Raw genomic sequence first — 23,943 nt, forward strand, 5'->3', positions numbered from 1 at the left:
TACGTTGTATACGTGGGCACACCGAAAGCCGATCGTCCAACACCGTGTGCCCCAAACCCAAACACTCCAGAGAGCAAATGTATAAATGAGAGAGAAACCCATCACCCCTCTGCTCGCTGACCTTCATTGACAACGCCTCGATTTAAAAATTCTTATCCATGTTTTCAAATCCCACCATGGGTTCGCCCCTCCTTATTTCCGCAATCCTACAACCCTCCGAGATCACTGCGCTCCTCCAATTCTGGCCGTTCGTTCACCTCCTTTAGATGCAGGCTGGGGCTCGCTGGGTTGCAAAAATTGCGAACACACTTGGAGACGAGGCCATTCACCTGCTAAGTGCTTTAGGGCAGTGGATGGGATTTATCCCGTCACCCGACCTGCAGCATGTCCCCACAAGAGAAAGTCCGTTCACTTCTACGTGCACGGAAAAGATTTGACTCAGTCGTCCTACCCGCTGACAGTGCATTCACCCTGGAGAGACTGTTCATCTGTTACACCAGTAAGGGAGCGATTCACTCATTCGTCTCAGCTGCGAGTGCAGACTAGTGTTAGTTGCTAATGTGGATAACTTCGGTGAAGTGGCACTCGGCATGGGACTGAGGACATGAGGCACAGGCTGAATTTGGTTTCACTTGGGCTGCAGGATTTAAAATTCTTTTTCAGTATAGGTTCAGCACAGACCAGCCTCAGCGCAGGGAAAGCAACTCACTGCGGATCTGGACTAAGGAGTACGCAATGAGTAACTGGAACGCAGCTTTGGACATGCACAGCACAAGTTGCCCTGTGTCGGTCTCCTATCCCAATGGCACTGACTATTGTTGGGGTACATGTGGCGAAATAAAATTAATTAAATCCGCACACTAGTCTGTAAATGGTAAAATAGCCAAGCAGTTTATTTAAAACACAAGAACACAAAATTATTCAACAGTACAATACAAACAGTCCGCGGAAGTATCTAAAAGGCTGATCAGGGAGTACAGCTAGAGCTCCTTAGCTCGTTCCTGGCTGTTTCTTCGATTGTCTTCGGTCTCCAGTATTTAAGCTTACAAACCACAATGATTCATCCTTTCGCGTGACATCACATGCTTTTGCGTCACTTGTTATTCAAGTTATTTCTTGCCACGTTCTCCTAACAGTCTAGCTGGTGGTTGAACCGTCAGTTGCCCACCTGGTGACTTCCCTAAACTCCCAACGGCTAGTTTCCTTTTGACCTATTACTGTCAAGTCGCTACCTCTTCTGTGTCTCAGCACGTTGTGGTTGTGTGCAAAGCCTATAACTTGCTGTTGCCAGGCAAAGATGCCTTAACCATTTATTCTTACCCATAATGCTATGCTTCTACTAAGTGTGGTTTCTAAAAATCCACTTCAAACCCCCCTTTGGTCCATGGCTACCCCAGCCCATGAGACCACACTAAACTAAATTATACCAATTCGTCTCGCCCCCTCTTCGGTGATCAGCCGATGGGTTAGGGAGGAATAGGTGTCTGATGTCAGTGGTTAAATTCCAGTGCTCATCAGGTTCTTCGTTTCCTCAAGTACCTTTACTATCTGCTGGGCACGGCATCTTCTGCAGGATGAGCAAAGCATAATCACAGCTAGTTGTGGTTCTTGGATATGTTTTTAACATTTAATCCCCAGTTCCAGATTTTATTGTACCATTGATATATTCTATTTTCCCTTTCTTAATTAATCAATTTGAGAGTAAGCTAGCAGGGAACATAAAAACTGACTGTAAAAGCTTTTATAGATATGTGAAGAGAAAAAGATTGGTGAAGTCAAGCGTAGGTCCCTTACAGTCAGAATCAGGGGAAATTATAATGGGAAACAAAGAAATGGCAGACCAACTAAATTCATACTTTGGTTCTGTCTTCACAAAGGAGGACACAAATAACCTCCCAGAGATGCCGGGGAACATAGGGTGGAACTGAAAGAAATCAGTATTTGTAGGGAAATGGTGTTAGGAAAATTGATGGGACTAAAGGCCGATAAATCCCCAGGGCCTGATGGTCTACATCCCAGGGTACTTAAGGAAGTGGCCCTGGAAATAGTGGATGCATTGCTGGTCATCTTCCAGAACTCGATAGACTCTGGAACAGTACCCATGGATTGGAGGGTAGCTAATGTTACCCCACTATTCAAAAAAGGTGGTCGAGAAAAAGCGGGGAATTATAGACCGGTAAGCCTGACATCGGTCGTGGGGAAAATGCTAGAATCTATTATAAAAGATGTAATAGCAGAGCACTTGGTAAGCAGTGACAGGATCGGACAAAGTCAATATGGATTTACAAAAGGTAAATCATGCTTGACTAATCTATTGGAATTTTTTGAGGATGTAACTGGTAAAATAGATAAGGGAGAACCAGTGGATGTGGTGTATTTGGACTTTCAGAAGGCTTTCGATAAAGTCCCACATAAGAGATTAGCGTGCAAAATTAAGGCACATGGGATTGGGGGCAAGGTACTGACTTGGATAGAGAACTGGTTGGCGGACAGAAAGCAAAGAGTTGGAATAAATGGGTCGTTTTCCGAGTGGCAGGCAGTGACTAGTAGGGTACCGCAAGGATCGGTCCTAGGACCCCAGCTGTTCACAATATATATTAATGATCTGGACGAGGGAATTGGATGTAATATCTCCAAATTTGCAGACGACACAAAGCTGGGTGGGAGGGTAAGCTGCGAGGAGGATGTCGTGAAACTCCAGTACGATTTGGACAGGTTGGGTGATTGGGCAGAAAAATGGCAAATGCACTATAACGTGGATAAATGTGAGATTATCCACTTTGGTGGCAAAAACAGGAAGGCAGATTATTATTTGAATGGCAATAGATTGAGAGAAGGGGAAGTGCAGAGAGACCTGGGTGTTCTTGTGCACCAGTCGCTGAAGGTAAGCATGCAGGTGCAGCAGGCGGTTAAGAAGGCAAATGGTATGTTGGCCTTCGTAGCAAGAGGGTTCGAGTACAGGAACAAGGATGTCTTGCTACAGTTGTACAGGGCCTTGGTGAGACCGCACCTTGAGCACTGTGTGCAGTTTTGGTCGCCTTACCTGAGGAAGGACGTTCTTGCCATGGAAGGAGTGCAGCGAAGATTCACCATGCTGATACCTGGGATGGCAGGAATGACGTATGAGGAGAGATTGTGTCGATTGGGCTTATACTCACTGGAGTTTAGAAGATTGAGAGGGGATCTCATCGAAACTTATAAAATTCTGTCAGGCCTGGACAGACTAGATGCAGGAAGGATGTTTATGATGGCCGGGGAGTCCAGAACCAGGGGTCATAGTCTAAGGATAAGGGGTAAGCCATTTAGGACTGAAATGAGGAGGAATTTCTTCACCCAGAGAGTGGTGAACCTGTGGAATTCTCTGCCACAGAGGGCGGTGGAGGCCAGTTCATGAAATATATTCAAAAAAGAGTTGGATATATTTCTTGAGGCTAAAGGGATCAAGGGATATGGGGAGAAGGCAGGGACAGGGTACTGAATTTGGATGATCAGCCATGATCTCATTGAATGGCGGAGCAGGCTCGAAGGGCCGAATGGCCTACTCCTGCTCCTATCTTCTATGTTTCTATGTTTAGCAGAAATTCTATGTCCAGACCTTGTTTCTTTAAACTTTCTTCTATCCTATGATAATGTTCTGTATTGTCCTTTATTTCCCACTGTAATTTCTTCCAAGCTTCTTGCTCCTCTAATTTAGGAATCGCCTTGGGCTCCGGTATAACATAAGTTTCAAGTTTTTTGTCGAGCTTAATATTGTTAAGGGAGAGGCTTTTCTCCTCTTGCGGTCTTGGTGGGTGTATATTATTGACCTGTTTTCTTTGTGTTGGTATCTTTGGGTTGAAACAAAAGTTTGGCTGAGGAATGGGACAGGTCAAATCTCGGTATTCATACTTTTGTTCAGTCGTTGTGACACAAACTGTCCCGTTGTCGCCCGGTGCTACCCGTGTTCGGTGTATCCCCCTCGGGTGTATTTCAAGGGTGCAATTGGTGGTTTTGGTAAACCCACACTCTGCTGTGTCTCCCTCGGTGGGGGGGGGGGGGGGTGTGCACACCCATGTCCTTCCCTTGGGGTGGCACCCGTCCATTATCACCCCCCTTAAGGTCCCATTCCTCTGGTTATTATCTTCGTCCCTTTCCCAAACTGCCTTGGTAGGGACCTCATGATATTTAACCCAACTCTCCCTTTGTATCTCTCCTATATTAATCACATCATACAGGGGCTGTCGCTCTTCTGGGAGTTGTGGGATGGTCAATACAAAGCCAATCACCTTAGTCCATGGGGTCAGACAATTGCCTGCCCTTTATACTTGTCCCACTTTACGCCCTTTACATAGGCTTTTATTTGTGTCAATCCAGGGTTCCAGATCCTTATTAGTAATCCAGTCAGGGATCTGTCCATTATTGATTTGTTCCATGTTATGCTGAGCCTTCGACAATAGCCATGATCCATACATGGCGCATACCAATTCCTTATGGGTTTGTTGTAATGCATTGCTGATCTGATCAATAATTGTATTAATATTTTTGCATGGGGGGCTACTATCTCTTCCACCCCCAACAATTGTTTTGCCGTTTGTTGGCTGTTTCCAGTGGCTTGTTTTAATAACTTCTCTATTTTTGTTTGTAAGTCTTCTACTCCTATGTCAAAACTGTTAACTGTCGCTAACCCGGCCGCATAACCTGTTCCGGCCATTTCCAATATTCCCCGTTTCTTACGTCTTTGTAAGATAGATTTTCCCTGTGGACCCTCTAATTGTTTTACCCACAGGGAGTTCCACAATTGCTTCGTATGATTATTACACATTGCGGGCATTTCAAAAGTATTCATATTAATGGCAAGTTTAACAACTCTGTTACACTAAAATACATCTCATCTTGTGTTTTTCTTATAACCAATCCCCCCTTTGGCTCCGTCTGCCATCGTTGGGCAAGTTAATGGGGTGGTAGTTGGAGTACATTGACACAAAGTCCGATTGGTGCATTAAGCTATTGCGGGCAAGGCATTCAAATATGGTTCACTGCACTCGGCAGCATCTATTCCTGACCCCGTGTCAGAGCTCGCATCGTCAATTCCGTTGCCCGTACCGTCAGTGCCGTTACATGGTTCGGCTTGGTTGCAGGGTGTGCATCCAAATGTTTCACATATATTCTGTTTGTTACAGGTGACTTTTTATTTAGCCACGCGATCTCGATGAGGGTAAAAGCGAGGATCCACCTCATTCTTTTATCTTAAAGTTCCTGCAAAATATAAAGGGGCTGGTCGTCACCAGTCTTATTAGTCATCCCATTCTTACTAATTCCACCACAAGGTGTGGTGGCATTTCTTCCATCTGCCATCTAAGATGGCGCTTCCATATGTACCAAAAGAGGTATACTATCCCGATTATTATCAATATTATGAGTACCCCTCCTAGGCAAGCGAGCCACCGCTCTCGTTCCCATGCCTGATAACACATCCGCCAATCCTCACTTTCCTCATATGGCGTCATTTCAGGGTGACCCATTTTTATTGTTACTACGGGTTCCTTTTCCTTCCCATTCCTGCATCATTGTAACTGTGATCAGTGTTTCCATCGCCCTACTCCATTCATATCCCCAAACGTGTCACCACTGATCAGTATGTCGTATGGTCCTGACCACCGCGGCGCAAACCCGGTCCGCCCCGGTAATCCCTTAACCATTACCTTTTCCCCCACTTGGGGAAGATCTGCCGGGAATTCTACTTCCTCGTGCCCATCTCTACATGCCTGTCGTTCTCTTACTTCCTGTCTCATATTCTTAATTCCATTACGTATCTTTTTATTTGATCCCATAGTGGGCCCACATTGGACCCCCTTGTGATTATAAATGGTCGGGCGATGCGACTGCCCGAAGGTATAAGTTCAGACGGAGTTAATCCTGTCGCCCAGTTAGGGGTTGCCCTTTGCCTCATCAGGATAGCAGGTAATATTTCAGCCCAAGGCTGTCCAGTTTCTTGCCTGGCTTTTGACAGGGCTGTCTTTATTGTCCGATTCATCCGGTCTACCATTCCCGGACTCTGCGGGTGGTAGGGGATGTGACATTTTTGTTTAATGCCCAATATAATACATAGTACTTTCATCACCTGCCCAGTGAAGTGGGTTCCCTGATCGGAGTCTATTTGAGTGGGGATGCCCCAGCGGGGAATCACCTCCTCAGCTAAAGTTCGGGCTACTGTGTTTGCAGTGCAATTTCAGGTGAACAAATCTATTATCACTAAACAATATTTTCTTCCTCGAGAGTTGTGGCCCCGTAAAATCAATTTGGATATTCTCCCACGGCCCTCGCGGCCGTGGTTGATGAGCCATTCCTATTTTAATGGCCTTTCCTGGATTATGTTGGGTACATGTAATGCATTGCTGACAATTTAGCAATGTCTCGTCCTAAGCCTGGCCACCACCAATCCCTAGAGATATTATTGATCATGGCATTTCGCCCCGCATGGCTAATGCCATGATTTAATTCCATGAGTGTTTTCCGTATACATGTGGGGGCTGCCACCCTTCCCTCTTTTCTCCATATGGAGTCCTGGTCTGGTGCAGCTCCCCACCTTTCCCATTCTTTCTTCTCCATGTCCCGTACATCCCTGTGCAATTTTACTATATTAATGTCCTCCTTAGTTATTATACTGCTTCTTCCCTGGCTTCTGTTTTATCAACATAATTAATCCCCAATTGGGCTGAGAGAATCCTAGTGCATCTTGTATCTGCGTTTTAAATTGGTCATACGCAGTTTGGCGGGCATCCCGATCTGCATTATTGATGGGACACCATGTCCTGTCCTTTGTCCCATCTAGCAGGGTGTTGTCTCGGGGACATTTAGCCCGTATAAGTGTGAGTTGATGGACATCTCTTTCATGCATACATTTCCTGTAAATTTTTCCAAAATTCAATATTTTTACTCCGAGTCTTCAGGGTGCCCAGAGATTTCAAGATGTCTTGTTTTTCTAGGGGACTGAATGCTTTATATCTATGTTTATTATTCTCTACCTGTGCTCCTTGTGTCACCGTCAAAGGTGCGGCAGCGAGGACTTCTTCCTCTCCCCTATTGTTATCATCCCCCCCATCCTCTGTTTTATTATACGGGGGAGGTGGTGGAGCAGTAGGTATACATGATTGGGGGCCAAAGAGTCCCTTCTCGTTCTGACTCTCCTGAATTTCTCTCAATTTTTTATTTCTGCTCTGGCTGTGTGTAGTTCCTCTATTTTTGGTTTCAGTTTGAGGGTACACTAAGAGCTATCGTACTATTATTACACCGGCCTTTTGGGTGTATTTTTCTCTTTTTGTCACCAAGTCTTTTGAATGGCGGGGTCCTGACTTGGATCCCATCCGTCTCTTAACATTTTGTCGATTAAGCCCTTCCAGTCGTCTGCATAGAATCTAGTAAGGGTTCCTTCCGCACCCCAGTCTAATTCTTTCGCCGACGCCATTTTGTGGTCTGACCTTCCCCGGCTTTACACACAACTTCTACTTGAGTTATGTCCGTTCGGCCTCTCCACAACACTAAAATATCCCAATTCCGGGTTCACGATCCTGCGATTAACGTATGTTCTCTACGTCTTTGCTTTCTGGCCTTCACATGGGACTTACGTCCTCTTAATTCCGGCTCAGTCCGCTAGGTGTTTGAGATAATTAATCACCCTTGTCCGTGTCGATCACCCGGTATTGACACCATACCTAACAAAGACTCAATGTCAAAATTCGCACAATTAATCTCTTAGTCTGACCGTCTTTTATCGCAACAGCAGTGTCCCTTCCAATACTAATGTTTACGTGTATTATTACATTAAGATCATACTCACTACACGTCCAAACGCGTCCGTCCTTTTACCGTTTCACAGACTTGTCACGGTTCAGATACTCGTTCTGCAGACAGACGAGGGACCGCCTGGATCACGTAATTTCCGGGTGGTGTCCCAAAATCTACTCACCCCCTTGTGTTCTCTTGGCCGTCGTCCGTCTACATTCCGATGTATCCTGCTGACTACGCCAAATGTTGTGGCGAAATAAAATTAATTAAATCCGCACACTAGTCTGTAAATGGTAAAATAGCCAAGCAGTTTATTTAAAACACAAGAACACAAAATTATTCAACAGTACAATACAAACAGTCCGCGGAAGTATCTAAAAGGCTGATCAGGGAGTACAGCTAGAGCTCCTTAGCTCGTTCCTGGCTGTTTCTTCGATTGTCTTCGGTCTCCAGTATTTAAGCTTACAAACCACAATGATTCATCCTTTCGCGTGACATCACATGCTTTTGCGTCACTTGTTATTCAAGTTATTTCTTGCCACGTTCTCCTAACAGTCTAGCTGGTGGTTGAACCGTCAGTTGCCCACCTGGTGACTTCCCTAAACTCCCAACGGCTAGTTTCCTTTTGACCTATTATTGTCAAGTCGCTACCTCTTCTGTGTCTCAGCACGTTGTCTATCTTTATCCTATTTTTGTGGTTGCGTGCTGAGCTGTGTGCAAAGCCTATAACTTGCTGTTGCCAGGCAAAGATGCCTTGATCATTTATTCTTAGTAGAAGCATAGCATTATGGGTAAGTGTGATTTCTAAAAATCCACTTCAGTACATTTATTGCCAATCCCTAATTGCCCTCGAGAAGGTGGTGGTGAGCTTTCTTCTTGAACCGCTGCAGTCCGTGTGGTGCAGGCATTCCTCCAGTGCTGTTAGGGAGGGAGCTCCAGGATTTTGACCCAGCAACCACGAAGGAACGGCGATATATGTCCAAGTCAGGATGGAGGGGAACTTGGAGGTGATGGTCTTCCCATGTGCCTGCTGCCTTTGTCTTTCTAGGTGGTGGAGGTCGCAGGTTTGGGAGGTGCTGCTGAAGATATCTTACAAGCTGTTGTGTTTGTCACAAATACAAGCATCAGGAAAGCAGCGATTTGGTGAGTCTCATCCTCCATAAGACAAGCCAAGACGCTACGACAAAACACTGCAGATAATGAACTTTATTTTAAATAGCACACGTTTATTACATTGTGCGGCTTATGGGCGAAACAGAATTTAAAAGCAGCCCCACTTTGAGTTCACCGCCCGGTACAGTCAAGACTTTTAAAAATCAAATTCAATTTCCCGCTGTGAACACAACCGAAGCAAACCATTAGCGGGATTTGACCGTTTAAATGCAATGCCATTTAAATAGTAGTACCTTACACGGGACAGATCCCTGCCAAATATAGCTGCTAACCGATTTGACAGTGCAAACCGGAATACATACAGTACAGCCAGCCAGAGACACCTAGCAGTAGGTCGCTCCTATTTGACTGCATTTGGCATCACGGAAAATCCGTTTCCTCACCCAACACCGAGGGGCTGACTGGTTAGCGATCAGGAACTCTGGCTAAATATTCCTGGTTTCTATACGTTGAAGCCAATTGTAACATCCAAACCCTGCCCCAGCGGAGATCAAACTCTGCAGAGGGCACAAACTGAATCTTAGTCTATACAACTTAGAAACACACTTGCTTTATCAACTGGGCCATGAGAGAGGGCAAGAAATTGGCTTTAATCTCAGAGATGCCTTGAAGCAGGCATGGCTGCATATGGTCTAAAACTATCAGCATCTTTTAGTAAAGGGAAGAGCCATCCATCACAGCACTGAGTGTCTCTAAAGTATGTTCCATCACATCTGACTTTACAGATACTGCAGTGCGGGTGGGGTGGGATGGATACATACACAGCAATGCAGGCGGGGCGGTGAGCAAACCGGCTCCACAAGGATAACATGAGAATCCAGGAACTGTTAAGTTCCTTTTTGGAGACCCAGTGCAATATATAAAACTCTACTGCTGAACTTATGCAAAGAAAATCCTTTCCTGGACTTTTAAAAACGAATTCTCCTTCTGTTTTCTTCCCCTTTCCCCTCCTCTGCTGGAAACAGTGAGGTGTGACCGGGTTGAGGTCCACCAGGCGCTGCAGCCCTCCAACAGCCCACTCGCCATTCTTCCAACAAAAGATTAAAAAATGTAATGAAGGCTGTGAGTGAAAGAGCAGTCAGGAGCCATGAAGCAATGGATTTAGCAATGCTCATGGTGGTCAGCTGTTTCCTATAGCAAATAAAGGGTACTTGAATAGGAAGGTTGTACTGCCTGGGGTGGGGAAGGGAATGAGGGAGAAAGAAAAATGGAGAAAATGAAAAGCTAGGTATCCTGCCCTCGATCATTATCCAGTGATCCCTGGGGGCAGTGCATGTGTATACGTCAGGCAGCGCCAGCAGGGCAGGGACACTCTCCACTGTCAAATAGCCAGCTGCCATTCATCATGGAGGCTGGCACTGTAACCCGGTAAAGAAATCAATATCATCGGGACGGATGGGAAGAACATTGGAGAGTAAAATAAGAAAAGGTACCTGGGAGTGATTACAAGGCAATGAATCCAATCGCTTCTTGGTGCCATTACAGAGATACCAAAAGGGCTCCTTCACACAGAGTATCTGACATAGTCAAGCCTGGTCACAGTGTACATCTTCAGGACAGAAGAAAACCCCCAAGGTTTTAGTGCAACTCATTGATTTTGAGTATTGACTGAAGCCTACATTGCGGAGCTGAGAAGTCTGCCTTAAAATAGAATGAGAGAATGTACAGCACTGAAACAGGCCATTCGGCCCAACTGGTCTGTGCTGGTGTTCATGCTCCACACGAGACTCCTTCCACCTTACTTCGTCTCACCCTAGTAATGTATGTTAAACTAACTGCAGTTAGTTTATCAGCTGCGTCAGTAGTAAAAATTCAGAGCTGAAAGCTGGGCCTTGTGTTACTAAAGGAAAGTCACACTTTGCTCACGGGCCACAGCCAGCACTCACTCACTGTGTTTCAAAGCCCGATTTTGACGGCACGGGGATTACGAGCTATGTTCTCCAGCTCCACGTTTAACTCGTCATCTCGTCCGGTCCTCGTTTACAGAGTGAGAGACAGGTCAGCTCCGCCCAAGTATCTAGCCTGGACGCTGGTGAGCGTGGGATGGAGCAGCTGGATTCGCTCGATGCCCGCAATAGTCAGCCCACCGCACATGGAGACGTCCAGACTCTTCAGCCACTTGCACTCCTGTGAGAGGACTTCCAGTGTCCTGGGGAGGAGAAGCAGCGTGATGGAGGAGTGACAATCACAGGCATTACTTCGAGCTTTACACAGCACAGCAACAGGCCATTCGGCTCAACTGGTCTATGCCGGTGTTTATGCTTCACTCAAGCCAATTCCCACCCTACTTCATCAACATATCCTTCTATTCCTTGCTCCCTCCTGGACTTATCTAGCTTCCCCTTAAATGCATCTATGCTATTCATCTCAACCACTGCATGTGGTAGCAAATTCCACATTCTCACCATTCTTGGAGTAAAGAAGTTTCCCCTGAATTTCCTAGTGAATTTATTAGCGACAATCTTATATTTATGGCCCCTAGTTTTGGTCGACCCCACGAGTGGAATCAGGCAGATGAAAAACAATTTTGATTTCTACTCCCCCCCACCCCCCCCCCCCCACAAAAGGACCGACTCTCTCTGGGGTTTAGTCCCGATGGCCCCAGCAGCCCTCCAACACCTCACCTGTTTGTGCAGGAGCTTTGACTCACACTACAGATTATTTGACCCAGGGGTGGGAGGGAGAGGGAAAGGGTGAGACATCACAGCCGAAAACAATCCTGTCCTCACATGAGGAAGAGGGTTGCTAGCTAGGGATCAGCAGCAGGTACCATAGATGATTTTTGCCTCCTTGACTTAAGTGATGCTGAGGCCATCCTTACCGCCATCCCTGCTGGTATCAGCCGACTCGGTACAGACTGGGAATTGAATGTGTGACTTTCCTGAGCTAATCATCGAAGGGCAAGAGAGTCCTGCTTCGCATGACATAGAAATTACAACATAGAAACAGGCCATTTAAATGAAAGAATAAAATAAAGACTTACATTATAACGGTGACTTCAAAAGTCATGAAAGGCATTATATAAATGCAAGAAGCATGGTGGCCAATTTGTGCACAACAAGGTCCCACAAACAACAATGAGATAATGTCTAGATAATTGTTTTTTTTTGTGATGTTGGTTGAGGACAACAAGGAGAACTCCCCTTATGTCCACCTGAGGGGGCAGATAGAGTTTAATGTCTCATCCAAACAGTGCAGCACGCCCACAGCACTGCACTGGAGTGTCAGCCTGGATTTTGTGCTCAAGTCTCTGGAGTGGGACTTGAACCCACAACCTTCTGACTCAGAGGCGAGTGTGCTACCACTGAGCCACAGCTGACCCCTATAGTCCTATACACCCCATGCCTTTGTACACTAGGTTACTGGGGAGCATAAACATGCACTCAGTACTCTATACACCTATTGGGGCACCAGTGAGCTATTTTCACAAATACTTTTAAGTCATCTAGAATACAACGGAATGAGTCAAATCTCGCTTCAGATACGGCAGAGTCACGAATCCTTTTTGTTTTAAAGCGAGTTACTTACTGGTCGGTGATCTTATCACAGCAGGAGATATCGAGATGGGTCAGCCTCTTCATGTGGCTCGCGGCAGCAATCATCCCTTGGTCGGTCAGTTGGCCGCAGTGGCTAAGGGAAAGTCGCTCCAGGCTGCGGCAGTGCATTGCGATGGAGACGATGCTGTCGTCCGTTATCTCGCGGACCATGCTCAGCGACAAGGTCTTTAACTCCTCAAAGCGGATTTCCTACAGAAGCAATTCAAAAACAGCTCACGCTAGGCCAGACTAAATTCCTCCTTTTGGTTAAGGTTACACATCCTCTGTCCTTCCCCAAGTTATTTACAGCTGCCCTTTCCCAGGGCAGGCATCACCTGGAGGGGAGGCATGTGTCCAGACCACTCTTCTGCTACTTGCTAAGTGTACGAAGGTCGCCTGGCAATTGTGACAAAATAGAAGCATTTTTGTCTTTAAGCTTATTTATTGCATTCTTTTGTGCTGGTCATGCAATGCATGTCAATGCTGTCACTCTCCTCACTGCACTATTCTAAAGCACGGCAACCTGCTTCTGCCCCCCCGCCCCTCCTTCCTGCTGCCCCTCCCTCCATTCCCCCCTCCCTGCTCGTACCCCCTCCCCCTCCTTCCCCCCCCAATTCCCCCAATCTCCCCTCCGCTCCATTCCCCCCCTCTCCCCTCCCTTCTCCCCTCTTCGCCACTCCCCTCTTCTCTCTCTTATACAGAACACCGATGAGACCACATTTGGAATACAGTGCACCCCTATCATTGTAAGAACAACTGATACAATGGACAGGTCAGAGAAGAATAGGGGTGATTGTGGCAGTTCGCTCTAAATTACCAGGAAAGACTCAGAACTAGCGTCAGTTTGAAGTTATGAGGAAATGTTGATCTTTGAGCTATCTATAGTGTCAGCTGTGGTTCAGTAGCACCTCTCACCTCTGAGTCAGAAGGTTGTGGTTTCAAGACCCACTCCAGGGACTTGAGCACAAAAATCTAGGCTGACAATCCAGCGCAGTACTGAGGGAATGCTGCACTGTCGGAGGTGCCGTCTTTCAGATGAGACATTAAACCAAGGCCCGTCTGCTCTCTCAGGTGGACGTGAAAGATCCCATGGCACTATTTGAAGAGCAGGGGAGTTATGTCCTGGCCAATATTTATCCCTCAATCAACATCACTAAAACAGATTTTCTGGTCATCATCACATTGCTGTTTGTGGGATCTTGCTGTGCACAAATTGGCTGCCATGTTCCATACATTACTACAGCCAATGAAGTACTTTTTGAATTGTAGCCACTGTTAAGCGCTTTGGGACGTCCTGAGGTCGTGAAAGGCGATATATAAATGCAAGTCTTTCCTTCTTTGTGTGTGTGCAACTGGTAATATGGGAATAACTGAAGGAGCAGCCGGCCAGATGAATAACCATTGTAAGTGTAGATGGATATTGGGGAGTTTAGTCAACTACTGTTGGAACCAAGCCAGGACTGTGCAGGCTCCTTTCTGCAGATCAACGGGTGGGGTAGAATACAAGCTAGGGCCCACTGTAGACGTTATGTAAAGAAGCTGGCTTGGAACGCTCCAGGGACTCCGTTAACTTGGTGAGTAGCTGAGCCATTGTCACCACAAAGATCCCAAATTCTCGGTCCGTACTGACCTCAACCAGGAGTGCTACAACTGGCCTCCGCGCCAAGGTTTTGGAAAGGGGAAATCGGGCAGGTTTCCCAACCCTGGTAGCTATTCAGTGACTTCATCTGGAAATGCACAGGTGCGGACATTGGGTCAGGACTGGATACAGTAGCCCAGAGGTTACGGTAGTGGATCAGCAACCTAGAAATCCCCCCATGGCAAGCTGTGAAACTGAATTCAATAAATCTGGTAATTTCTGGGCTTCCACTGGAAAAATGCCCATGAAAGCTTCCGGATTGTCATTCAGACAATATCCTTCAGCGAAGGAAGCCTACTGTCCAACCCGGTCTGGCCCACATGGGACTCCAGTCTCTCACTATGTGGATGTCTCTTAATGACCCTTCAAGTGGCCGAGGAAGCTACCCAGCTGTAAACGGTTCTAATAAGCACCATCACCACAAGGACTGAAGCGTTTCTCAGGGAAAGTAGGGATGGGTAATAAATTTAGCCTAGTCGGCATCGTCCATATCCTGAGAACAAATTAAACAGGGATCAAGTCTGGATCATATTTTGTGTGTCTATGCTGAATGTTTTAACTTAGATTTTTATTGCTCGAATCAGCATGTAAGGGGTTAAAATATCTCAAGTTATTTCTCAAAGGAAAACCCATCAAGTTCAGTTCTAGATGAGTTGGACACAATATTCTGTATGAACGGATAAGGTTGAGACTCCTTGAAAATTGGAGTTTAGATCACACAGTTGCTTTCTAATTTTATGTCTTTAGAGCGCACTAAAGGAAGTTTACTGTGCATTTGGCCCATGCAAGATTACAAGGCTGCACATGGACACTGGGAGTCAACAAGCAATAAAATTCCCCTGCACGGACATCCCTCAGAAATTGAAAGGAATATATAGCGGACTGTAAAGTTTCAAGCATAAAATCAGAACTTGCTCGTTTCAAAGTGCTTCATTTCAGCAACTTTACGCTGAGGTTTCCAGTGCGGTGCTTGGTGTTTTCCACATATCCTCACATTCTAGACTTCTACAGATCACCTGTCACCAGCAAATCAAGATGACTGCAATCATTGCAGACACACAAGAACTCACCGCCCCCCCCCCCCCACAACTACACGAACACCTCCACACGAACACAGCTCCCGGGCCAATCCTTTCTTAGAATTTTGTACAGTGTTGAGTGCAGTCACAATAACTGCAATGGGGGGGCGAGAATTTCCTGATCAGCATTTCCTGATGAAAACCTCAGCCATTACATTCCGATTATTAATCCTAACTTGTGATCAGCAATTATCAGCGACTGGCAGCACAAACATGGACCAAATCCTGAATAAAAGCCACCAATAAACCGTACGTGATGCAAAATAAGACACCGTAGAGTAATTTCAAGGCAAGGACCTAATCCCAGGCTCAAATGACAGTTAGAAAACTTTCAATATCTGAATTTGTTGAGTTGCTGCCAGAAACAGCAAAAGAAATCAGGTCTCAGTCTTACAATCACTCTCAGCCTTCTACACTACAGACTGACTGTCCTGGGTAAAGGAATTATGTGCCATAAATGCAGTTTAATCCCCTATTTTGGGAGAGTAACTGCCCTCGAGGAAGGGCCGGCAGCTTTAGATTTTCCCCCTATTGTGAACCTTTAGTCCCACTGACCCTATCCATCAATGGCTTCTTTGGTTGGCGGTTAGGAGACATGCAGCAGAGGTCCAAAAGGGTAACAACCACCTCACCATTCAACTTCAATCCCTCTACAGGAGGGCACGGACTCTTGTTGGGGTACAGCTCCACAGTCACCCATACAAAGAACTGCCCTCTGGACAATGCGTGAGCTGAGACAGTGAGTGTCAGGGGCATTACAACCAAGGGGCAAACCTGGTTCATCTTCCCTTTACTAGCTCAGGCCAACACAGCCAGTTGTAGCAGCCGAACCCGCTGAGATCAGCTTCCTCAGCACTGACCAGCAATTGATGCTGGGTCCTTCTGATTTGTAGGGCTCAGTACTATACCACCTGGTGGTACCTTTATCACAACTAGGCCATCAGCTGGAGTATTGTGTCTGATTCTGGGCACCACACTTTAGGAAGGATGTCAAGGCCTTGGAGAGGGTACTGGGGAGATTTACTAGAATGGTACCAGGGATGGGGGACTACAGTTATGTGGAGAGACTGGAGAAGCTGGGAGTGTTCTCCTTAGAGCAGGGAAGGTTAAGGGGAGATTTAATAGAGGTGTTCGAAATTATGAAAGGTTTTGAGAGTAGATGGGAGAAATTGTTTGTACTGGCAGGAGGGTCGGTAAGCAGAGGACACAGATTTAAGATAATTGGCAAAAGAACCAGAGGGGAGATGAGGAGAATATTTTATTACGCAGCGAGTTATGATCTGCAATGCACTACCTGAATGAGTGGTGAAAGCAGATTCAATAATAACTTTCAAAATGGAATTGGACATATACTTGAAAAGGAAAAAATGTCAGGTCTTTGAAAGAACTATCGAATTAGTTCCACTCACCTAATTTTTCCCCAAAGAGCCGGCACAGGCACGGTGGGCTGAATGACCTTCTGTGCTGTAAGATTGCCTGACTCAACTACCTAGAAGTATAATTATATTCTGTTTTTATCAACTCTATCCATTCTCCAGTGTACGGCCTACACAGTTATACGCGACAACCTCAACAGTGCCTTGCGTGGAGTACCTTGGTTAGACTGGTGTCTGTCAGTTTGGTACAGGCTGTCAGACTGAGCTCCTTAAGACACGTCAACACACTGAGCGAAGCTCCTTCTTTCTCCTTGGAGGCCTCCATGTCAGATTCGGTTATAATCCGGGGCTTTTCGTCCCAATATTTCGGAGGAGCAAAAAATCCCATGTTACCAAAGGTCCTGCTAAATTTTGGCTCATTGTCACCCTGGAAAGGGGGGGGGAAAAGTAATATGTTGGACAGTGTCACTCTTCTACGTTTCATTCAATCAGCACACCTGAACACGTTAAAATGACACAGTATTGACAGCACAGAAACAGGCCATTCGGCCCAACTGCTCTGTGCCGGGGTTTCTGCTCCACACAAGCCTCCTCTCACCCTACCAGCATAACCTTTGATTCCTTTCTTCCTCCTGCATGTATTTATTTTCCTTTTAAATGCTTCAATGCTATTTGCCTCAACCACCCCTTGTGGTAGCAAGTTCCACATTCTAACCACTATTATTATTTCGAATAATAAAATTCTCAAATCGATACATAATCCAGGGCCCTATAATCCTGCAGCAACTCGAGGGAAATTCTGCAGCCAGGGAATATCGATTCTGTGACAGGTCTATTCAGAGTTGGAAGTACATCAGGTTTATTGGTGACTGAGAGCTGCTTGTCAGTGTATAATATGTGTAGTTCATCTTGGGCACTGCTGACCACTCCCCCCATCCCCGAGAGTCCTTACAGGGTTAGATTTCATGACCTGTTACTTATTCAAAAAGCGAATAAATCTGTATTAGTCCTAAACCAGCTATTGCCCAGGAAGAACATAGATACTGGAGCGCAAAGCCCTTAAGCCAAGAACCCACTTAAAAGCACAAACAAAATGGTGAGTTTAAAGTTGGAGGACCTGTTTAATAAAGGAGTAGAAAAGGAACTCTACCACCTTGGGTTTCACAAACTGCTGGTCCAAATGAAAGATCGTACAAAGTCGCAGTACATCTTTATCTTATCCTTACTGTGCATGATGGAATTAAGTACGTAAAACTTCAATATTTCACTGTTTGGGCAAGGTGCATCTTCAAAGTACTGACTATCAATTCAGATGTCTGATCATTCGATTAAAATTTTTCCTGGTTAGCTTTCAGTCTTAAAAGAGGTCTGCCTCATTCCATGCTTTTTTATTTTAAGCAAGAAAGAAATATATTTGGGAGCAGGAGGAGCTTGAAAAGGGGATCAAAATCAGAACATCTACAAACCAACAGCACAAGATAGAAGGCTTAGAAAGTCTGCAGTGAAGGGACAAGCGGATGCTTTTTGCACTAATATTCAAGAAGCAACCACCAGCCTCCACCTCGCCAGACATGGCTACTAGCCTTTCAAAGTTGTCGTGTGAAAACTGGCTCTCACACCAAGGAGCCAGCGGTAGGCTCGCAAGCAACTAAGAGCAGACCTCCTTCTTGTCGGGCTGGCAGTCGTCGGTGGGTGTGTTCATTCCCAGCAGCCCCCAGTCCGTGATCTCCTTACACCAGCCGAGCCGCAGCACAGTCAGACTCCTGAGGTAGTTGGCGATGGCGTGGACGCTGATGTCGGTGATGTACACGCAGGAGGTGAGGTCCAGCTCCCGCAGGCTCTCGCCCAGGATCCTCGCCATTGAGAACACACAGCTGTCCTACGGAATTTAACCCAATGCAAGAGTGAGCAACATTACAGAACTAATGCCAGTGAGAGGTCAATGAGATTTACAATCACTGCTGCTCATTTGGAGCTTGATTAGAATTTAAGCCTGCCATCTTAATGTATTATCTGGATGCAAAACTCAGTTGGATTTTTTGGAAAGATGAAACTTTGAAAGTCGAAACTCGAGGCTCTCCAAAGTTCAATCGCTGGTTAGTGCCAGTTATATATTGCTTCAGTGTCACTGGGATGGGAAGGGCAGGAGAGCGAAATAGACCAGACTTGGACATATATCGTCATTCCTTCATCACCGCTGGGTAAAAATCCTGGAATTCCCAACCCAACGCCACCGTGGGAGAACCATCACCATATGCCCACGGCTCCCAGCTGCCTTCACAGGGCAATGAGGCACGGGCGGTAAATGGCTTGCCACCGTCCCAAGAACAAACATTTTTTTAAACTTTGGGTGAAGTCCCAAAGGGCTGCCGGTGCCCGAGGAGCTGCACATTGCTGCAACATCAGGAAGGGGAGAAATGTTCGCATGTATATAACACACAAGCCTGGAAATACCTGTAACGGCGTCCTGGTGGGTGGAGTGGATTTTCTGCCCATCCTCGCAGCTGGGACCTCTCTCTCCTCCCCCCCCCACAAGCGATTTTGGACTGGGTAGAGGGGTCAGTCATGTCAATATAATTTGCATAACGTGGATGGGCACGCATGCCATTCTCAGTGCTGCCAGGGTGCGGTTAGGAGGCCATCTTTTGAAACACCTGTGGGTGACCCCTCTAGTCCTGCATCACGCAGGTGTCCTTGGTGTTGGGAGTAACTGAGGTGGGATTTCCAGCAAACTACATCATCCTGCCAGTTCTGGGTGATGCACACATGGGGACGAGGTGGCACAAAAAAAGCACTCACCCCCAAAGGGCTGAAAACTCATGAAGGATCCAGCTCCTGTCCCATATCCCTCCCCCAAATGATGGTAACATTGATCCAGCGACAGCTAGAAATTTCAGGCCGTTATGTCGCTCAGCACAGCGCGAGTAACCTTGGCGGAGTGACTTACTTTCACCATGGTGCAGCAGCTGAAGTTGAGACTCGCTAGACTCGATGTGGCCCGCGGCGAGGCTAACCCCTTGACCAGCGCACAGCCGTTGACTTGGTAACACTCGGCGACGTCGAGGGCCTGCAGGGTCGGGATTGTGGGCAGGTCCTTCAGTGAGCTGTCCGCGATGCGTCTGATCTTGCCCAAGGACAGGCGCTCCAGGCACTGCAGACTCGAGGCCACGGCCTCGACGGACTTGCCAGTCAGCTCAACACAGCCAGTGAGGTCCAGGGCGGTGAGCCCCGGCTGGCATGCACAGATGGCGCAGACTGCGTCGTCCGTGAAGTCCTTGCAGTGCTGAAGCATCAACCCCTCCAGGCGCAGCCCAGCCACTTGGACCACTGACCGTATGGCTTCGTTCGTGATGCTGGTACGGCTGAAATTTAAGCTCTTCAGCGTGGCGACCTGTCTATTTATAAAACGGAGGATGTTGTTCAGCGACAGCACAGCGGTGGAATTGCACGCGTTCGTCCCTCGGTAGGGATCAATCGCGAAGGCGATGTGGCAGCCGGCAAGGGACAGCTTTCGGAGATTGGGGGCGCAGTCGGTAAGTCGGTTGAAGGTCGAGTCAGAGAGGTAGCGTAGGTTGGAGAGGTTGAGCTCACGGAGGTCCACCAAGGCTTCCGCCATCCTTGCTTTGCTCTCTTCCTTGGACAGCAAGGTGCCGGGCATGAAAAGGATGTTGCAGCCGCTGATGTCAAGCCCCTGCAGGCTGCGGCAGGACGGGACCAGGGCCATGAAGGAGGTCTCGGTGATGTTGCTGCCCCGCAGCGAGAGGTTCTCCAGGTGCGGGGCCAGGTGGAGCGCAATGCTCTGTATGACCATCTTTGAAATGGCCAACTCATCGAGATTGCTCACAGCCAAGCACGGACTCTGTCTCCGTCCTAAATCTCTGATGGACTCGAGAGAAGCACATGTTGCTTGGAGATTGTAGAGGACATTTTTCTGTACAAAAAATAAACAACAGTGCAGTGAGATAACTCTCTTCTAAATGTCTTCGATGAGATCTACCCCCTTTACCCATTTTGAAGTACTACCTTTGTTAATGTCAGGTACCTTATTTTCAAAGAAGAAAAAAAACAAAGACCTGCATTTGTATAGTGCTTTACTACCAATGAAGTACTTTTGAAGTGTAGTCACTGTTTCAGTGAGTGGGATTTGAACCCACAACCTTCTGACTCAAAGGCACGAGTGCTACCCACTGAGCCTGCCAGGAGGGCCTCAGGTTTGATCCCTTATCTGTGTTCAGTGAGGTATGAAGTAGCTGTGAATAATTAGGCTACAAGTGGCCTCACTGTGTGCATGTGAACATCAGATAATGGCCAGCTTGCCTGTGATGCCCTATGCAACTGAAAAGCCTGCCAGCACTTGCAGTCTAGCCTCACACGTGGCCATGGTGGCAGAGGGTAGCTGGCACCTGTGGAACTGTACCTCAGTAAAGATTCAACACGTTCAGGAGGGGATGGAAAATAAACGCAGTCAAAAACAAAAGTCTTCCTATGTGCTGTCAAAAGCAAAACAGCCTAAAAAATATGAAAACATTGCAACCGTGGGGCTGACTTGCTAAACAAATACCGGCTGCTTCACGCCTAATGATTTGCGGCTCTTGGCGATGTGAATTAACTAGCACCTTTCTCCAAGGACAGTCCGCAGGGGAGGGGGGCGGTGACAGGGGGAGGTGTTAAGCACCATTTTCCTGTACACAATTCCTGTGCTATCTGGGAGCCCTGTAATTCTGAAATACCAACAGAAAATGCTGGAAATACTCAGCAGGTCAGGCAGCACCTGTGGAGGGGGAACCAGGGTTAACGTTTCAGGTTGGTGCCCTTTTGTCTGTAATTCTGCTGACCCGAATTCCCCAGTCTACTTTCATTAATATTTGCTGCCCACACAAGCAGCAAGAGGTTACCACTTTGGGCATACTGGGAAGAATGTTTTTGCCAGACAGTAACTGAGTGTTAATGGAAGATTACATTAAGCCCAGTGAAAGGTCCCAGCTAAATCTTAGCAATAGGGCTTGAATGTACTTTCAGCATTAAGTGTTCAACATTAAGCCTCGTCCACTGTAACAGTACCATCCAGTGTAGTTTTAAGCCATACAAGTCGAAGGCTTCAGTTTCAAACTTGTTCAGAACACTGCACTCCCACCCGAGCCCGACACAGTCCCACACTCCCATCCTTCCCATGCTCCTTTGACTCCATGTGCAACGGCGAAATAATTTCAAGATTCTCATCTCCATTTTCAAAATAGCTCCGTAGCCCACCTAACCCAGCCTCATCTTCGTATCTCCTCCGGCCATACATAGAAACATAGAAGATAGGAGCAGGAGTAGGCCATTCGGCCCCTCGAGCCTGCTCCGCCATTCGATGAGATCATGGCTGATCATCCAAACTCAGTACCCCGTACCTGCCTTCTCCCCATATCCCTTGATACCTACAAATATATTCAAGAAGAAGGAGTTAGATATATTTCTTTAGCTCTAAGACTTGGCCTCAACCGCCTTCTGTGGTAGAGAATTCCACAGGTTCACCACTCTCTGGGTGAAGAAATTCCTCCTCATCTCAGTCCTAAATGGCTTACCCCTTATCCTTAGACTGTGACCCCTGGTTCTGGACTCGCCGATCATCGGGAACATTCTACCTGCATCTAGTTTGTCCAGACCTGTCAGAATTTTATAAGTTTCGATGAGATCACCTCTCATTCTTCTGAACTCCAGCGAATATAAGCCCAATCGACCCAATCTCTCCTCATACGTCATTCCTGCCATCCCAGGGATCAGCCTTGTGAATCTTCGCTGAACTCCTTCCATGGCAAGAACATCCTTCCTCAGATAAGGCGACCACAACTGCACACAGTACCCAAGGTGTGGTCTCACCAAGGCCCTGTACAACTGCAGCAGGACATCCTTGCTCCTGTACTCAAACCCTTTTGCTATGAAGGCCAACATACCATTTGCCTTCTTCACCGCCTGCTGCACCTGCATGCTTACCTTCAGTGACTGGTGCACAAGGACACCCAGGTCTCGTTGCACTTCCCCTTCTCCCAATCTATTGCCATTCAGATAATAGTCTGCCTTTCTGTTTTTGACACCAAAGTGGATAACCTCGCATTTATCCACGTTATATTGCATCTGCCACGCTTCTGTCCAATCACCCAACCTGTCCAAATCATCCTGGAGTTTCTCGGTATCCTCCTCGCAGCACACACGCCCACCCAGCTTTGTGTCGTCTGCAAACTTGGAGATATTACATCTAGTTCCCTTATCTAGATCATTAATGTATATTGTGAATAGCTGGGGTCCAAGGACCGATCCCTGCGGTACCCCACTAGTCACTGCCTGCCACTCGGGAAAAGACCCGTTAATTCCTAATCTCTGCTTTCTGTCCGCCAACCAGTTCTCTATCCAAGTCAATACCTTGCCCCCAATCCCATGTGCCTTAACTTTACACGCTAATCTCTTATGCAGGGCCTTATCGAAAGCCTTTTGAAAGTCCAAATACACCACACCTACTGGTTCTCCCTTATCTATTTTACCAGTTACATCCTCAAAAAATTCCAGTAGATTAGTCAAGCATGATTTACCTTTTGTAAATCCATGTTGACTTTGTCCGATCCTGTCACTGTTTTCCAAGTGCTCAGCTATTACATCTTTTATAATGGACTCTAGCATTTTCCCCACTACCGATGCCAGGCTTACCGGTCTGTAATTCCCCGCTTTCTCTCTACCACCCTTTTTGAATAGTGGGGTAACATTAGCTACCCTCCAATCCATGGGTACAGTTCCAGATTCCAGCGAATGTTGGAAGATGATCAGCAATGCATCTACTATTTCTAGGGCCACTTCCTTAAGTACCCTAGGATGTAGATTATCAGGCCCTGGGGATTTATCGGCCTTCAATCCCATCAATTTCCCCAACACCATTTCCCTACAAATACTGATTTCTTTCAGTTCCTCCCTCTGATCAGACCCTATGCTCTCCAACATCTCTGGGAGGTTATTTGTGTCCTCCTTTGTGAAGACAGAACCAAAATATGCATTTAATTGGTCTGCCATTTCTTTGTTCCTCATTATAACATTCCTCCACTCCTAACACCAGGTTACTCCTCGTCCTCACTCCCTCTGCTCCACCACTGGTGTGACCGCTCTTTCAGACCTGCCCTCTGAATTCCCTTCTCCCTACCATGCATACAAACACCTCCTGAATGCCCTTCTCTTTGATCATGCCTTCGCTCCCCCATCTACTTACTTCCTCCATTCCCATTCCCTTGCTCAGCGTCCACTGATGGTCCTCCTCAACATTATGTGACGTCTTCCCATGTGAGGAGTGCTACTGGAATGGTGCTGGTGTTGAGTTATCTGATCACTGGTGAGGCAGTGGGAGTGTTCTC

The 23,943-nt window shown here is 46.8% G+C and overlaps 1 protein-coding gene across 1 annotated transcript in view; it reads right to left on the minus strand.

The window, feature by feature from the left end:
• Nucleotides 1-868: 868 nt before the first annotated feature.
• The window catches only part of fbxl9 (F-box and leucine rich repeat protein 9), an 82,653-nt gene continuing 59,578 nt past the window's right edge, over nucleotides 869-23,943 (minus strand). The window contains exons 5-9 of the mRNA XM_085991018.1: nucleotides 19,515-20,498; nucleotides 18,228-18,446; nucleotides 16,785-16,994; nucleotides 12,466-12,683; nucleotides 869-11,086 (exon numbers count right to left, since the gene is read on the minus strand). Of these exons, the coding sequence (XP_085847144.1) occupies nucleotides 10,918-11,086; nucleotides 12,466-12,683; nucleotides 16,785-16,994; nucleotides 18,228-18,446; nucleotides 19,515-20,498 (1,800 nt within the window). The 3' untranslated portion in view covers nucleotides 869-10,917. The remainder of the gene's footprint in view (nucleotides 11,087-12,465; nucleotides 12,684-16,784; nucleotides 16,995-18,227; nucleotides 18,447-19,514; nucleotides 20,499-23,943) is intronic.

The sequence above is a fragment of the Somniosus microcephalus genome, chromosome 6 (assembly GCF_052327205.1).
Source record: "Somniosus microcephalus isolate GS21.2 chromosome 6, FLI_Smic_1.0, whole genome shotgun sequence".
NCBI lineage: Eukaryota > Metazoa > Chordata > Chondrichthyes > Squaliformes > Somniosidae > Somniosus > Somniosus microcephalus.